We start from the raw sequence: 20,000 nt of genomic DNA on the forward strand, positions 1-20,000 counted from the left end.
TTCCTTTCTGTGTCTGTGCTCTTCTGTGTTCTTCATAACTGTTAATCCTGATTTCTGCAGTAATGGTGCTGAAAATTCAGTTTTAAATCGCAAATATAAATTAAGCTTTACTATATATTCACATAAAGCCCAGCTAAATAAAAAGTCAATATATTTTCATATTTTTGACAGTGACATTTCTGTGTGGAGTTTGCATGTTCTCACTGTTTGGGCGTGGGTTTCCTCTGGGTGCTCCGGTTTCCCCCACAGTCCAAACACATGTGATATAGGGGAATTGATTAACTAAATTGGCCGTAGTGTATGAGTGTGTGTGTGTGAATGAGTGTGTATGGACATATGAATGAGTGTGAAGTGTGTGTATAAACATATGCTGGACAAGTTGGCGGTTCATTCCGCTGTGTCGACCTCTGATAAATAAGGGACTAAGCTAATTCTCAATGAATGAGTTTTTGACAGTGTTTCCTTTTGGCTGTGTCTCCTCAGTGTTCTTCATAACTACATGCTGTGGCGTATGGTTGCGGCTCTGAGCGAGCATCTCTCCACGGCGTTTCGCAGCACCATCCACGAGTTTTCTCGAGAAATCGACGGCACCGAGCAGCAGCTGGATCTGGAGCGTCTGTGTCTCACGCAGGCCAACAAACACTTCGGCATGGCCCTCGGAGCGCTGTTCGTCCAGCAGCACTTCTCCTCCTCCAGCAGAGCCAAGGTCAGAATATACACTGAGAAACGACAACACACTCTGTTATTGATGCTATTATTACCATGGATACCTTTTGCTGTTTATATACTTCTGTGTGTACATCCAGTTACTATCACACACACACACACACACACACAATGGCAGTTCTGTGGGCGCAAATGCCTTGTTGATGCCAGAGGTCAGAGGAGAATGGCCAGACTGGTTCCAGCTGATAGAAAGGCAACAGTAACTCAAATAAGCACTCGTTACAACCGAGGTCTGCAGAAGAGCATCTCTGAACACACAACACGTCCAACCTTGAGGCGGATGGGCTACAGCAGCAGAAGACCACACCGGGTGCCGCTCCTGTCAGCTAAGAACAGGAAACTGAGGCTACAATTCACACAGGCTCACCAAAACTGGACAATAGAAGATTGGAGAAACGTTGCCTGGTCTGATGAGTCATTTCTGCTGCCACATTCAGATGCTCGGCTCACTCACTCATGCTCGGTTAACTAGGCGGGTTAGGGTAACTAGGCAAGTTACTGTATAATGATGGTTTGTTCTGTAGACTATCGGAAAAAATTAGCTTAAAGATGCTAATAATATTGACCTTAAAATGGTTTTTAAACTATTAAAAACTGCTTTTATTCTAGCCAAAATAAAACAAATAAAACTTTCTTCAGAAGAAAAAATATTATCAGACATGCTGTCAACATTTCATTGCTCTGTTAAACATCATTTGGGAAATATTTAAAAAAGGAAAAGAAAATATGAAAGGGGGCGAATAATTCTGACTTCAACTGTACATTAGATTAGTCAGTACTTAAGCCAAATCTGGAGCTCATCTAACATAATAACATGATAACGCTCCACAAACTAGTACACCCAAATATATATGTTATAGAAAAATATTAAGTGAAGTTTATTTATAAATTCATTTGGAGAGGATCACGTGCTCATGATTGCTTGCAGCTGGTCCTGCATTATTCTATTTATGATTCACCAATCAGACGATTCCTAAGCCACTATAAATACCCTCAGTTCCATATAACAGCCATCTTGGTTTTGAAGAATCCCCCCTTCCACCTCTACTCCTCCTCCTTTCCTAGATGGGTGGCATGGTGGCCCAGTGGTTAGCACTGTTGCCTCACAGCAAGAATGTCACTGGTTCTAGTCCTCCAAGCCAGCTGACGTTTCTGTGCAGAGTTTACATGTTCTTCCCGTGCTTACGTAGGTTTCCCCTGGGTTCCCCGTTTTCCTTCCACCATCCAAAAACATGCAGCTTAAGTTAATTGACTAATCCAAATCAGCACCATAGACATGCTCCTAGTAAGTATTTATCTCTTAAGAGCGATCACTATCTGTTCATTAGCATCTACAGCAGGGGAGTTCTCCAGATCTACCTGAGCTCAAACTCCCCTCTCGCCTTGCTAAACCTGGGCTCGAGGATCTGATGAGTGCAGGGCTCTCTCCCGGGACAGCATGCCAAACATGCTTTATAATCGATCATCAGCTCAGTGTGAACTCCTCTTACAATCCTAATTTAAAAAGAGGAAATATCAATATAAGCAAAAAAAAATTAAGAACATCAGTGGACGTTTTGTAGGATGTCATTTATATTTTTGTTTAATTATACATTAATTTAATTGTATTATCTTTCAATATTTATTATCTTTATTTCTAAATATGTTTGGTGACTAAAATATTATTTAATAAATATATCTGTTTAATAAATCTGTTTTGTTTAAATGCCCCACAATACATTGTCTATATTCACTGACCACAATACATTGCCAATATTCACTGATTACAATACATTGCCTATATTCATTCTATATGCTGAGCACTGTAGATATATATATATATATATACTCTAAATCACTATTATATGTAACCATATTATATCTTATAAATATAAAAACCCAATATTTTCTGCTTTCATAACTTGAATATTAGACTCTTTCTAATAGTCTTCACCATACAGTCAAAGCTTCTGGCCTAATAATCACAGATCATTTTAATTTCACCTTTTAATAATACACCTTTAAAATCAAGGTTTATTTTTAAATGCTGTTTTCTCGGGAGAAACTCTGAGCATCAAACTCTAGCTCTTCTGGATTTAGTCTAACAGAGACATTGAGAGATCTGACTTCTATATGATCTTCTGAAGCTCAGACTGTATTTTGCAGTGTCCCTGGTGTATTCTTCTTCTTCTTCTTCTTCTTCTTCTTCTTCTTCTTCTTCTTCTAATGTGGTGAATCAGTTTTTCTTTCACCAGACGAGTGTTTGTTTTCTCTCTTCACACAGATAAAATGATGGATGCATCAAATCACACTTCTTTTGGGGAAGATGTTTCTCCCAGATGGTTTGCATGGCGGGGTGTTTAGATTTCCTTAAAAATCCTCAGTCAAAATGTCACTTTCTGCAGAGTTTATAGTGTTTCTGGTGGAGCAAGACTCATGCAAACCTCTTCAGACTTCACTGTGACTTTATTTCTATACATAGAAGCTTAGCAGAATGTTCACGCTGCTCTTTTTTCTGCTCAAGATATATATACATATTATATTATATTATATTATATTATATTATATTATAGAGGAATATATATTATAGAGGAATATATATTATACAATTATTACAATTACTAAAATAAAGTCATTTAAATGACAAAAATGATTAAAATGATAAAGAAATACTATTATTATCACTATTAATTATTATTATATAATTATTATTTTAATTTATCATTAAAATTAGTAATTATTAAAAATATTTAAAATACAAAAAATATAAATGTATTTAATTGCCAAAATTATTACAAATATGAAAATAGTAAAAATACTATTATTAGCTATTATTATTACTATTACTAAAATTATGATTGATTAATAATTATTGAATATATTATTAATTATTGAAATTATTATAATTACTGAAATGATTAAAAATACAAAAAGTATTAGAATTACTAATCATTTTATTATTATTACTGCTATTAAGTAAAATTATTATTAATTAATTTTTTTTAATTTATCATTAAAATGAGTCATAATTAAAATTATTTAAATGACAACAATTATAAACATTGCAGAATTATTACAAATATTAAAAACAATTATTACAAACGTGTAAAAAATACTATTATTAGCTATTATTACAACTATTTCTTAAATTATGATTAATGAATATTCATTCAATATATTATTACAATTATTATTAAAATTATTACAATTAATAAAATTATTTAAATTACAAAAAACTATTAAAATTACAAAAATTTATAAAATTATAAAAATTATTAGGAGGGGTGCGGTGACGCAGTGGGTACCAATGCCACCTCATAGCAAGAAGGTTGCTGGTTCAAACCTCGGCTGGGTCAGTTGGCGTTTCTTTGTGGAGTTTGCATGTTCTCCCCTGAAAGGGCGTCCACTACATAAATCATCTGCTGGAATAGTTGGCGGTTCATTCCGCTGTGACAATCCCAGATTATAAAGGAACTAATAAAGGGACTAAGCCAAAAAGAAAATAAATGAATGAATATAACTAAAATTATTATTAATTCATTATTATTTAATTATATATATTTATAATTTATAATAAAATAGAATTATATTAATAATATTAGTAATTTTTAAAATGATTAAAATTACAAAAAAATATTTCATTTATTTAAATGACAACAATTATAAACATTACAAAAATTGTTACAATTATTATTATTGTAAAAATACTAATATTAGTTATTATTATGACAATTTTTACAAAAAAAATTTATAATGAATAATAATTGAATATTTTGTTAAAATTATTATTATATTATAAATTGCTACAATTATTTAAATTATTTAAATAAAAAAAACTATTAAAATTACAAAATTATAACAATTATTAAAATTACTATTATTAAATATTATTATTACTACTACTATTATTAATTACTTAATTATTATATAATTTATTATAAAAATGAGTAATTACTGAAATTACAAAAAACTGCAGAAATAATAAATTTATTTAAATGACAACAATTCTAAACATCATAACATTTTTACAATTACTATAATTATTAAAATTGTAAAAATACTATTATTAGCTATTATTATTCCAACTATTACCAAAATTATGAATAATTAAAAATTATTGAATATTTTATTAGAATCATTAAAATTATTAAAATAATTTAAATAACAAAAAGCTATTAAAATTACACAATAATTAAAATGACTATTATTAACTATTATTATTACTACTATTAACAAAAATTGAATACTTAAATACTATTATTTTATATTATTTTACTATTTTATTTTATAATTAAATACTAATATTTCAAAAATATTATTAAATTATTATTTATTTTTTTATTAAAGTTAGTAATTATTAAAATTAATAAAATTACAAAAATATTACAATTATTATTGTAAAAATACAAATATTAGCTATAGTTATTACAACTATTACCAAAATTATGAATAATCCAAAACAAATATTGCTTAAGAATAATCACTATAGTTGTTGTGTTACCATAGCAACTATAGAATCGCCTCAACAGAATAATTACTGTAGTTGTTGTTACCACAGCAACTGTAGAATCACCACAACAGAATTATTACTATAGTTGTTTAGTTACCATAGCAACTATAGAATCACCACAACAGAAAAATTACTGTGATTGTTTGTTACTATAGCAACTGTAGAATCACCACAACAGATCAAATAACGTAGTTGCTGTTACCAAAGCAACCATATAATATATTGACCTTAAAATAGTTTTAAATAAATAAAAAATAGCTTTTAGCCGAAATAAAACTAATAAGACTTTCTCCTGAAGAAAAAAATATAATAGGAAATACTGTGAAATCTGTTGAACTTCACATGAGAAATATTTGAAAAAGCATAAATACTGCAAGGGAGGGCAAATGATTTGCAAATGTATAGAAACAGACATGTATAAATGATATAACTGTCTTATATGAATGCGAGATTACAGGTCTGTGCATCAGACCAGCACCGTTTCTACAGCCGTCACTCAACATCTCAAACATCTTTTCATATTTTAGCTGATTTTAATATGCACTGGAGACGTCTGAGTGACAGAAATCATTCACACTTATAATTAGAAAAGCAAGTCAAGTGAGACCTTCATTTAAAAAGCTGGTCAGAATTAGCGGAGATGGCCTCAAATATACATAAAAGCAGAGCCATAATAAGCAAAACACCATAGGAGACGTAAAAACAAGCTGTGCATGATTATTAAAATATATGAATAAATCAATAAACAAACATGCAGTTGGAGATCTGACAGATTTTTGAAACACTGCTCATCTTGGTACTAAAACTTCTGATGTTACTTTATTTTGATGGTCTGTTTGTTGAATTTAAGTTACGTTGCATCTACATGCCAACTCATTCTCATTAGATTATCAGTAGACTGTATTGTTAGGGTTAGGGTTAGTGTAAGTTGACATGTATAAGTTTCTTATAGTCAGTTAAATGTCTGTTGAAGGAGCAGTATCAACAGACAGTCTACTAATACTCGTATGGACCATCAAAATAAAGGGTTACCAAACTTCTGATGTTACTTTTAATAAATTATTTATTACTTTAATTAATTAATAATTTTTATATTAAAATGTTATTATTATTTGTATTTAATTAATTATTATATTTATATATTTATCACATTTATTATTCATTTATTTATTATGTGAAGTAAATGCTTTGAATTTGTAGAATTGTGTTACTTTTTAAATATTTAATTAAAAAATAATTTAATTAATTCATTTTATATTAAAATGTTATTATTATTTGTATTTAATTAATTATTTTATCTTTATATTTATTACATTTATTATTGTTGTATTGTTGTATTTATTATGTAAACTAAATACTTTGAATTTGCAGAATTGTGTTGCTTTTAAAACTAATAATTAATAATTAGTAATTAATTAATAACTAATAATGTATTAATTTAATTATTTATATTTTATATTAAAACATTATTATTTGTATTTAATGAAGTATTATATTTATATATTTATCACATTGATTATTCATTTATTTATAATGTAAACTAAATACTTTAAATTTGCCGAATTGTATGTTACTTTAAAAACTTTTAGACATATTAATTTAATTAATATTTTTTATATTAAAATGTTATTGTTATGATATTTATTATATTTATTATTCTTTTATTTATTGTATAAATTAAACACTTAATTCTCTGAATTTTGTTACTTTTACACTATTTATTAAATTATTTATTAATTTAATTAATTATAAATTTTATATTAAAATGTTATTATTATTTGTATTTAATTAATTGTTATTTTTTATATTCATCACATTTATCATTCATTTATTTATTATGTAAACTAAATACTTTGAATTCTCAGAATTGTATGTTACTTTTAAATATTATTTTAATTGATGAATAACTTTTATATTAAAATTGTATTTTTTTTGTAATTACTTATTTTATTTATACAATTAGTACATTTTTATTAATTTATTACAGCTAGTCTCCGCCCACACTGACAGGTGCAGATCACATGTTCACAGAGCCAATGAAATGTAGTGGCAGGTTTGATTGACAGCTAGTCTCCACCCACACTAACAGGTGCAAATCACATGTTCACAGAGTCAATTATATGTTTTGTCAGATTTGATTGACAGCTAGTCTCCGCCCACTGTGACAAGTGAAAATCACACATTCACAGAGCCAATGAAATGTGACGGCAGGTTTGATTGACAGCTAGTCTCCACCCACATTGACAGGTGCGATCACGTTCACAGAGTCAATCATATGTGGCGGCAGGTTTGATTTACAGCTAGTCTCCGCCCACATTGACTGGTGCAGATCACATGTTCACAGAGCCAATCAAATGTGGGGACAGATTTAATTGACAGCTAGTCTCCACCCACACTGACAGGTGCAAATCACATGTTCACAGAGCCAATCAAACGTTTTGGCAGATTTGATTGACAGCTAGTCTCCGCCCACATTGACAAGTGCAAATCACATGTTCACAGAGCCTACCAAATGTGTTGTCAGATATGATTGACAGCTAGTCTCCGCCCACAGTGACAAATGCAAATCAGACATTCACAGAGCCAATCAAATGTGTCGTCAGATATGATTGACAGCTAGTCTCCGCCCACAGTGACAAATGCAAATCAGATGTTCACAGAGCCAATCAAATGTGTCAGCAGGTTTGATTGACAGCTAGTCTCCGCCCACACTGACAGGTGCAAATCACATGTTCACAGAGCCTATCATGTGTCATCAGACTTGATTGACAACTAGTCTCCGCCCACACTGACAGGTGCAGATCAGGTTCACAGAGCCAATCAAATGTTCAGCAGGTTTGATTGACAGCTAGTCTCCGCCTCCACACTGACAGATGCAAATCACACGTTCACAGAGCCAATCAAATGTGTCATCAGATTTGATTGACAGCTAGTCTCCGCCCACAGGTGCAGGAGCTGGTGGAGGATATTAAACACTCTCTGGACGTGAGGCTGCAGGAGCTCGACTGGATGGATGAAGAAACCAAAGACGCCGCCAGAGGAAAGGTGACGCTTCATTATCTCCTTCACACACTGGAAAAACACACGAGTTAATAAATAAACGAATTAATTACATTTATTAATCTGATATAAACAAACAGCCGATATACAAATACTGTATTATTATTATTATGGTGAATGTTTGTGTCATGTGATCTGCCTCTCAGCTCCAGCACATGATGGTTATGACGGGTTATCCAGACTTCCTGTTAAAGCCCGAGCTCATTGACGAGGAGTATGCGGTAGGAGGATTCCGACCAATCAGATGATGCAAATGTAAGAGCGTATGCTAAGCTCAGGTTTTTTTCGTCTCCGCAGTTTGACGTGAACGAGAAAACGTACTTCAAGAACATCCTGAACAGCATCAAGTACAACATCAAACTCTCCATCAAGAAGATCCACAAAGAGGTGGACAAGACCACGTACGTGACGCACACACACACACAGGAAGTGATGTCACTGATTCAGAAGAGTGGCTGTTGTGATTTTATTATCCATAGAGGGTTTAAGAAGTCGCAATCTGAACTTTACATATTTAGATTTGAAACATAAATGCATTCAGAAGGGAAGAACTACAATCCCATGATGCATTGCTAAGGACACGATCACATTTAAAAATGCCAGATATACGAAAAGTTGATTTAAAGTGTGTTATTTAATTAAAGATATACATTTATATACAAATAAATCACTATTATTGAGAACATAATGAGATTTGATTACTTAATTAGTGCTGCTTTGTGGCAGTGGGCGGAGCTAAAGAGCTTTTTTGGCGGGATTTTATGCAAAGCATCATGGGTGATGTTGTTTTCTGCACAAATACTACTACACACATGCGCACAATCATTTACACACACACACACACACACTAGCTCTCTCTAACACACATTGACACGCTCTCTAACATGTGCGCACACACACACACACACACACACACACACATCATGTGCACAAACACACTGACTCATATACACTCACATACACTCACACACACACACTCACAGACTCTTGCTAACTTGCACACACAAAGACACACACGCACACATTTACACACACACTCAGACTTTCTTGCTCTCCTTCTCTAACACACAAACACACATGCACACACACTTACATTATACGAACATTTACACTCACACTTGCTCTTTCTCTAACACACACACACTTTCTCTCTCTTTCTGACAAACATAAACACACACACACACACACACACACACACACATACACAAACATTTACACATAAATACTCGCTCTCTCTCTCTAACACACACACACACACACACACACACACACAATCTAACACACGTGCCCGCACATGCTCATACACACCCACTCACACACATATACACTCAGACAGACTCTCGCTTTCTTGCTCTCCCTCTCTAACACACACAAACACACACACAAACATTTACACACTCACACTTGCTCTCTCTCTAACACACACATACACATACACTTGCTTTCTTTTATACACACACGCACATTCTCTCTCTCTCTCTCTCTCTTTCTAACATATACACACACACACACACACATTTAGAAGGTGTTCTTCTTCAGATATGGATTTTTCTGGTGTACCACAATTAAAGCAGCAGTGTGTGTGTGTGTGTGTATGCGTGTGTGTGTGTGCGTGTGTGTGTGTGTGTGTGTGTGTTTCCACAGGTGGCTTCTTCCTCCACAGGCATTAAATGCGTATTACCTGCCAAACAAAAACCAGATGGGTGAGTGTTAACACACACACACACACACACGCACACACACACACACACACGCTCACGCACGCACGCACGCACGCACACACACACACGCGCACATGCACACGCACACACACACACACACACACAGTTCTGTAAACACCTTTATACTGTTAATGAATGAATGTGGTGTCACACTGTGGCCTCACAGCTAGAAGGTCTCTGGTTCAAGCCCCAGCTGGGTCAGTGTGTGTTTCTGTGTGGAGTTTGCATGTTCTCCTCGTGTTGGTGTGGGTTTCCTCCGGGTGCTCCGGTTTCCCCAACAGTCCAAACACATGCGCTCTAGGGGAACTGATCAACTAAATTGGCCGTAATGTATCAGTTTGAATGAGTGTGTATGGGTGTTTCCCAGTTCTGGGTTGCAGCTGGAAGGGCATCCACTGTGTAAAACATATGCTGGAATAGTTGCCGGTTCATTCCGCTGTGGCGACCCCAGATTAATAAGGGACTAAGCTGAAGCAGAATGAATGAGTGAATTTCCACATAAATATGAAGCAGCACTTCTGTTTTCAACACTGATGATAATAATCAGAAATGTTTCTTGATCATCAAATCTTCATGTTATAGTGACTTCTGAAGGATTACAGACACTGAAGACTGCAGGAATGATAATGGAAATAGATCATATTATATATAATGTATAAATTTGTAGCCCTTCTGTACATTTTTTTAATTATTTTTCCTTTATTTCCCATGTGCTGATACAGTTTTTTAAATCATAATAGTGTTAATAACTCATCTCTAATAACTGATTTATTTTCTCTTTGTCATGATGACAGTAAATAATATTAGACTAGATATTCTTCAACACACTTCAATACAGCTTAAAGTCACATTTAAAGGCTTAACTAGGTTAATAAGGTTAACTAGGCAGGTTAGGGTAATTAGGCAAGTTATTGTATAATGATGGTTTGTTCTGGAGACAACCGATTTCTTATGCTGATAATATTGACCACAGCAGTTTTTACATTATTTATTTATTTATTTATTTATTCAGTCATTCATTTATTAATAGTAATTTTAATAAAGAAAATATTATTTATTATGATTTGTTAATAATTATCAATAATTATGTATTCTTTATTTATTGTTTGTTTTATTTACATTATTTATTTATTAATTTCTAATAATTATTTGTTTATTATTATAAATGATTTATTTATTACAATTTATTAATAATTATTTATTCTTTATTTAATAAATTATTTATTTATTTAGAATAATTCTTTATTTATTATTATACATTATTTATTTATTGAGATTTATTAATTATTTATTATATATTTTTTCTTTAATATTATTATTATTATTACAAATTATTTATTACAATTTAATTACAATTATTAGTAATTGTTTATTCTTTATTTATTCACATTATTTATTTATTTAGAATAATTATGTATTTATTACAATTTATTCAAATTATTCAAATTTATACAAGTTATTCGAAATTATTTTGTAATTTATTCTTTATTTATTAACATTATTTACATTATTTATTTATTCATAATATTTCTTTGTTTATTATTATACATTATTTATTATTATGTATTAATAATTATTTATTCTTTATTTATTTATTTACATTATTTACATTTTGTATTTATTTTTAATATATCTTTATGTATTATTATCAGTTATTTATTTATTACGATTTATTTATAATTATTTATTCTTCATTTATTCTGTATTTATTAACATTATTTATTTATTAACATTATTTGTTTATAATAATTCTTTCTTTATTAATATAAATTATTTACTAATTACGATTTATTAATAATTATTATTAATTATTTATTCTTTATTTATCGTTTATTTATTTATTTACATTGTTTATTCATTTATAATAATTGTTTATTATTATGAATTATGTATTTTTTTTTACAATTATTGATTTTTTTATTCTTTATTAATTCTTTATTTATTTATTTATTTATTTATTTACATTTTTACATAATTTATTAATTTATAATAATTATTTATTTATTATCATAAATTATTTATTTATTATGATTTATTCATAATTATTTATTATTTATTCTTTCTTTCTTTCTTTCTTTATTTGATTATTTTTGTTCCAGATAAAAACTAAACCAGTCCAAACCAAACCAATCAAAAATAAAAAGCAAACTAAAAGAAAACATATATAAAATGAAATACTGTGAACTATTTTAATAAAGAAACATTAATTCACAGGAAAGTGAATTATAGCAGAAAATATAGAAAATAGTTTTATTATTGATATAGAAACACAAACATGTTTTTCTGCATATGTTATGAAATAAAAGCTTCTCTGGTGAGCAGACGAGATTAATAAACGCTATTGTACAGCTTTCCCTTGATGTCTGTTGTTTTGATGATGTTTTTCAGTCTCACATAATCCCGCCTGTGACAATGGCTTAATTTGTTTGAATTAATTAATTAGTTTTAGAGCCGCACTTCACAATGGAGATGATTATTCAGCGTTTATCTCCTTTATTCGTGTTAGAGAATCAGTCCAGAAACACAGACACAAACTTTTTATTATTATATATACAGCTGCTGAATGCTTGATTCTGATTGGCTGATGATCTGCTGATGATTTGCTTTCTCTTTATCTCCAGTGTTTCCTGCAGGAATTCTCCAGCCGACTCTCTATGATCCAGAATTCCCTCAGTGAGTCATTTCACATTCCCGGATCAGATGATTCAGTGTCACTTTATAATCCCAGATATCCAATATCAGATGATTCAGTGATTCAGTGTCAATTCATATTTCCGGATCAGATGATTCAGTGATTCAGTGTCATTTCATAATCCCAGATCAGATGATTCAGTGATTCAGTGTCATTTCATAATCCCAGATCAGATGATTCAGTGATTCAGACTCATTTTATATTGCAGGATCAGTTGATTCAGTGTCAGTTCATATTCCCCGATCAGATGATTAAATGATTCAGTGTCGTTTCACATTCCCGGATCAGTTGATTCAGTGTCAGTTTATATTCCTAGATCAAATGATTCAGTGATTCAGCGAGATATAAAATTCCCAGATCAGATGATTCAGTGCCAATTCTTATTCTCAGATCAGATGATTCAGTGATTCAGTGTATTTCATAAACCAGGATCAGATGATTCAGTGATTCAATGTTATTCCATATTCCAGGACCAGATGATTCAGTGATTCAGTGTCATTCAAATAACCAGATCAGATGATTCAGTGATTCAGTGTGATTTCATATTCCAGGATCAGATGATTCACTGGTTCGGTGTCATTCAGATTAACTTATCAGATAAATCAGTGTCATTCATATTAGCAGATCAAATGATTCAGTGATTCAGTTTTTATATTCCCGGATCAAATGATTCAGTGATTCTGAGTCATTTACATTCCCAGGTCAAATGATTCAGTGATTCAGAGTAATTCGTATTCTTGGATCAGATGATTCAGAGTCATTTATATTCCCGGATCAAATGATTCAGTGATTCAGAGTCATTCATATTCCCGGATCAGATGATTCAGAGTCATTTATATTTCCGGATCAGATGATTCAGAGCCATTTATATTCCCAGATCAGATGATTCAGTGATTCAGAGTCATTTAAATTCCCGGATCAGATGATTCAGTGATTGTTTTCAGATTCCCGGATCAGATGATTCAGTGATTCAGAGCCATTTATATTCCCGGATCAGATGATTCAGTGATTCAGAGTCATTCACAGTTTCCAAATCAGATGATTCAGTGATTCAGAGTCATTTATATTCCCAGATCAGTTGATTCAGTGATTCAGAGTCATTCAGATTCCCGGATCAGATGATCCAGTGATTCAGAGTCATTTATATTCCTGGATCAGATGACTCAGTGATTGTTTTCACATTCCCGGATCAGATGACTCTGTGATTCAGAGTCATTCAGATTCCCGGATCAGATGATTCAGTGATTCACAGTCATTTTTATTCCCGGATCAGATGATTCAGTGATTCACAATCATTTAAATTCCCGGATCAGATGATTCAGTGATTCACAATCATTTATATTCCCGGATCAGATGATTCAGAATGATTTCTTCATCATCATGACATCACAGTATTAATATGACAGTCATATCCCAGTATTAACAGAGCCGTGTCACACACACACACACACACACACACACTCTCTCTCTCTCTCTAATGCTCACAGTTATTGATCTGATCTGAATATCATCACTGAGCTGTTTATGAGCTCATCTACTGCTCTCTGTCTATTATGGGATGGAGTGTGTGTTATTGATTCTGTTATTGTCCTGTTAGGAGCTCTGGAGTGGGTTATACACTGTAGAAATACAACTGAGTAGGGGTCACCAGGACTGCAACCCCTGACCCCCCCACACCCCGCCCCCCACCACTTCACACACACACACACACACACACACACAATAGAAGTATTCAGAGTGTAATGTTTGGTGTGTGTTTGTGTTTGTGTGTAAATAAGTGTGTGTGCATTACATCTGCTTGCCTGCCAAGTCTGTGTGTTTGGAGAGAGATGGTGTTCGGTGTGTGTGTGTATTGTGTGCATTTGAGGTGTGTGTGTGTATGTGTGTGTGTGTGTGTCTACAGAGTGATCGTGAAAGTGCTTTACTGCATGTTTTTAAAAAGTAACACTTCTCTCTGTGTGTGTGTGTGTGTGTGTGTGTGTGTGCGTGTGTGTGTGTGTGTGTGTGTGTGTGTGTGTGTGTGTGTGCGTGAGTGTTTCTCTGAGCAGCTCTTGCAGCTTTGTATTGATTTCCCTTCACAAAGTCTGTTAGAGGGACAAATGTTAGCAGACCACACACACACACACACACACACACACACACGCACACACACATATTTAGCAGTAGTTTAAAGACAAATGTTGCACACGTCACAGTACATGTTCATGAATGCTGTTCTGTGTAATTATTGAACAATTATTGATCAATGTTTCTGAGGTATTGAGGGTAGATTATTGATTATTATTCATATTTAGGCTTTTATTGAGCTCAGTGTAAATGTGTGTTTGTATATTTTCATTATAAGCTTGGCGCTTTTGTAAAACTGAACTTAAAATGTGTTCAATTAAAATGAACCCGAGATTAAAGCCAATAATAAACGTGTATCAATAACCCTACAGTGTTTATCAGTGTGGTGTTTACTATAGTGATGCGGTCAGTGTGTCTCTGCTGCCTCCTGCTGTTCAGTGCGCTCTAATGCAGTTTCTCCTGTTCTCCAGGTCACTCAATTATGGAGGAATCGGTGCGATCATTGGACACGAGCTCACACACGGATACGACGACTGGGGTGAGAGACCACAGATATTGTTTATTTAGTTATTTATTTAGTAACTCACAAAGGAATATAACAGACTGAAGGAAGATAAAAGGATCATTTAATATACTTTCATTTTCTTTTCAGCTTAGTTCTTTTATTAATCTGGGGTCGCCACAGCGGAATGAACCGCCAACTTATCCAGCACATGTTTTACGCAGCGAATACCCTTCCAGCTGCAACCCATCTCTGGGAAACACCCATAGACACTCATTCACACTCATACACTACGGACAATTTTAGCTTACTCAATTCACCTGTACCGCATGTGTTTGGACTCCTGAGCACCCGGAGGAAACCCACGCCCACACGGGGAGAACATGCAAACTCCTCACAGAAACACCAACAGAGCCAGCTGAAGTTTAAACCAGCGACCTTCCTGCTGTGAGGCGACAGCACTACCTACTGTGCCACTGCGTAGCCCCGATCAGCTAATAAATCTATTTTTATGTATATTTATATCTAAATGTTAGAACTAAATTGACTTTTTAAGATTTAATTTGATTTGTATAGATTTAAAAGACAAGGATTATCTGATAAATGTACTGTTTTTCTAGGTAAAATGTTTCATGTGTAAATAAAAGGCAGGGGAGATTTTAGGATTTTCATTTTAGGGGGGCTCAGCTCCTTATAAGGTTAAAAATATATATATATATATATATATATATATATATATATATATATATATATATATATATATATATATATATATATATATATATATATATATATATATATATATATATATATATATATATATAGAAAGGGGGTGAAGCAGTGGCGCAGTAGGTAGTGCTGTCGCCTCACAGCGAGAAGGTCGCTGGTTCGAGCCTCGGCTCAGTTGGCGTTTCTGTGTGGAGTTTGCATGTTCTCCCCTCAAATACATGCAGTACAGGTGAATTGGGTAGGCTAAATTGTCTGTAGTGTATGTGTGTGAATGAGTGTGTATGGGTGTTTCCCAGTGATGGGTTGTGGCTGGAAGGGCATCCGCTGTGTAAAACATATGCTGGAATAGTTGTCGGTTCATTCCGCTGTGTCGACCTCTGAGACTAAGCCAAAAAGAACATGAATGATTAATGATAAAAGCTGAAATAAACACTGACGATGTTGACCAACGATCTTAAGAAGTTGTGTTTTGGGTTTGTGTCATGTGACCTGGTGCTGTCTGCTGATAGGTGGACAGTACGATCGCTATGGCAACCTGAAGCAGTGGTGGACGGAGGAGTCGTACAGAAAGTTCCAGAAGAAGACGGAGTGTATCGTCAAACTGTACGACAACTTCACTGTGTACAACCAGAGGGTACGACACACATACACACACTTACAGTTATACACACACACGGAGACAATTATACACATACTTACGCTTACATGCACACAGGCATTGACACACACACTGACACTTGAACACAGATGCACAAACACACACACATATTTAAACACACATGCACAATATGCAAACACACACACATGCACACACTGACACGCTTGTATGCGCACACACAGACACTTGCACACAGATGCACACACACGCACACACACACACACACACACACTCTGACAGAGAGAAAGTTACACACACTAACACTTACATGTGCACACACACACACACACACACACACACACACACTGACACCTACAAATGCACACACATATACGTAAACTCACACACACACACCAACACTGACACTTACATGCACACACACACATAGACACACTGACATTTACACACAGATGCACACACACACACATACGCAACTCTCACACAGATGCAAACACACACACACACACCAACACTGGCACTTACACACACACATGCACATACACAAACAGGCACTTACACACACACTGACATTTACACACACTCACGTGTCTGGTTGTATGACTTTAAATGTCTGTATCTGTGTGTGTGTGTGTGTGTGTGTGTGTGCGCGCGCATGTGTGTGTTTCTCTCTCTTTTTCTCGATGTGTGTTTGTCACTACGTGGGTCCATGTGTGTGTGTGTGTGTGTGTGTGTGTGTGTGTGTGTGTGTGTGTGTGTGTGTGTGTGTGTGTTTCTCTCTTTTTCTCGATGTGTGTTTGTCACTATGCGGGTCCGCGTGTGTGTGTGCAGGTTAACGGGCGTCTGACCCTGGGTGAGAACATCGCTGATCTGGGTGGACTGAAGTTGTCTTATCATGTGAGTGTTTGTCTGTTTGTTTGTTTATTTGTTTATTTATTTTAATGCATGGCCTTCTGAAAGCATGCTTATGCTCAGTGTGTGTCTTGCAGTGTGTGTGATGTGCATGTGCAGCAGTGTGTGTGCTGCAGTGAGTGTGATACAGTGAGTTGTGTGTTATGCAGTGTATTTTATACACTCACCGGCCACTTTATTAGGTACACCTTACTAGTACCGAGTCGGACCCCCTTTTGCCTCCAGAACTGCCTTAATCCTCCATGTTCTAGATTCAACAAGCTACTGGAAATATTCCTCAGAGATTTTGCTCCATATTGACATGATAGCATCACACAGTTGCTGCAGATTTGTCAGCTGCACATCCATGATGCCAATCTCCCGTTCCACCACATCCCAAAGGTGCTCTATTGGATTGAGCTCTGGTGACTGTGGAGGCCATTTGAGTACAGTGAACTCATTGTCATGTTCAGGAAACCAGTCTGAGATGATTGGTGCTTTATGACATGGTGCGTTATCCTGCTGGAAGTAGCCATCAGAAGATGGAGACACTGTGCTCATAAAGGGATGGACATGGTCAGCAACAATACTCAGGTAGGCTGTGGCGTTGACACCATGCTCAATTGGTACTAATGGACCCAAAGAAAATCTCCCCCACACCATTACACCACCACCACCAGCCTGAACCGCTGATACAAGGCAGGATGGATCCATGCTTTCATGTTGTTGAGGCCAAATTGTGAGCCGAGCATCCGAATGTGTCAGCAGAAATGGAGACTCATCAGACCAGGCAACATTTCTCCAATCTTCTATTGTCCAGTTTTGGTGAGCCTGTGTGAATTGTAGCCTCAGTTTCCTGTTCTTAGCTGACAGGAGCGGCACCCGGTGTGGTCTTCTGCTGCTGTAGCCCCTCCGCCTCAAGGTTGGACGTGTTGTGTGTTCAGAGATGCTCTTCTGCAGACCTCGGCTGTAACGAGTGCTTATTTGAGTTACTGTTGCCTTTCTATCAGCTGGAACCAGTCTGGCCATTCTCCTCTGACCTCTGGCATCAACAAGGCATTTGCGCCCACAGAACTGCCGCTCACTGGATATTTCCTCTTTGTCGGACCATTCTCTGTAAACCCTAGAGATGGTTGTGCGTGAAAATCCCAGTAGATCAGCAGTTTCTGAAATACTCAGAGCAGCCCGTCTGGCACCAACAACCATGCCACGTTCAGCGTCACTTAAATCCCCTTTCTTCCCCATTCTGATGCTCACTTTGACCTGCAGCAGATCGTCTTGACCATGTCTACATGCCTACATGCAGTGAGCTGCTGCCATGTGATTGGCTGATTAGGAATTTGCATTAACGAGCAGTTGGACAGGTGTACCTAATAAAGTGGCCGGTAAGTGTATATCTGTGTTGTTCCTCAGGCTTATCAGAAGTGGGTGCGTGAGCATGGGCCAGAGCGTCCACTGCCGGGACTCAAACACACACATGAGCAGCTCTTCTTCATCGCCTTTGCTCAGGTCAGCACACACACACACACACACACACACACGTTCCAATCTAACTCTGTTTACATACAAACATGCAAATTAGATTTATGTGCAACACTGTAAATTTGGACACTGTAAATTTGGAATAAAGCAGCGTTTCTAGTCATAACTCCTCAATTCATCACTTTGTTTATGAGCATTTACCTGTTTATCTTACTCAGTTGTACAAATATGCTATTGTTTTTATTTATGCACATCTTTTATGCCATATTCCCAAATTGCGCATGAAAACAGGTGTATGGAAGCATGTCTGCTCTTCATCTGTGTGTGTTTTCTGCTTCACAGAACTGGTGTATGAAGAGAAGATCTCAGTCCATCTACCTGCAGCTGCTGACGGATAAACATGCACCTGAGCACTACAGGTACTGTGTTAAGCAATACAACCATCACTATTACTGACCCAACCATACTGTTTATTCAGAGACCGACTCGCTGATCACTGCACTGTAATGGGTGTCTCTATTAAAAAGGGATCATTTCAGTGAACCTTTACTCACAATTTGAGGTTTATAGATTGTAATTTACAGTTTTCACAGTTTTGATTTGGCATTTCAGACTATCGCTGATCATATTGATGATATCGATAAAATCATATTGATATTGAATAAAGCCAGAGCTACAGTGGATAATGATAATAGTCACTAAAATTAATAAAGTACAGAAATGATGGACGGATAGACGAACGGATGGATGGATGGTTGAATGGATAGATACATAGACAGATGAATAGATGTGTGTGTATATATGTGAGCGTGTTTAATGTGTATATATGATTGTGTATAGTGTATGTGTGTGTGTCTGTTTATATGTGTATAGTGTGTGTGTGTGTAATAAGTGTATATTATTGTGTATAGTGTGTGTGTTTATATATATATATATATGAGTGTGTTTAATGGGTGTATAGGAGTGTGTGTGTGCTTAATGGGTGTATATAAATGTGTAGTGTGTGTATATATGAATGTGTGTGT

At 34.7% G+C, this 20,000-nt stretch overlaps 1 protein-coding gene across 1 annotated transcript in view; it reads left to right on the top strand.

Annotated features, from left to right (window-relative positions):
• LOC130241890 (endothelin-converting enzyme-like 1) overlaps positions 1–20,000 on the top strand; it is a 47,072-nt gene that overhangs the window by 19,350 nt on the left and 7,722 nt on the right. Inside the window, exons 3-13 of the mRNA XM_056473870.1 lie at positions 484–706; positions 8,162–8,260; positions 8,422–8,496; positions 8,573–8,676; positions 9,920–9,978; positions 12,618–12,669; positions 15,226–15,293; positions 16,496–16,620; positions 17,434–17,499; positions 18,907–19,002; positions 19,318–19,394. Of these exons, the coding sequence (XP_056329845.1) occupies positions 484–706; positions 8,162–8,260; positions 8,422–8,496; positions 8,573–8,676; positions 9,920–9,978; positions 12,618–12,669; positions 15,226–15,293; positions 16,496–16,620; positions 17,434–17,499; positions 18,907–19,002; positions 19,318–19,394 (1,044 nt within the window). The remainder of the gene's footprint in view (positions 1–483; positions 707–8,161; positions 8,261–8,421; positions 8,497–8,572; positions 8,677–9,919; positions 9,979–12,617; positions 12,670–15,225; positions 15,294–16,495; positions 16,621–17,433; positions 17,500–18,906; positions 19,003–19,317; positions 19,395–20,000) is intronic.

Source organism: Danio aesculapii, chromosome 15, assembly GCF_903798145.1.
Source record: "Danio aesculapii chromosome 15, fDanAes4.1, whole genome shotgun sequence".
NCBI classification, from domain to species: domain Eukaryota; kingdom Metazoa; phylum Chordata; class Actinopteri; order Cypriniformes; family Danionidae; genus Danio; species Danio aesculapii.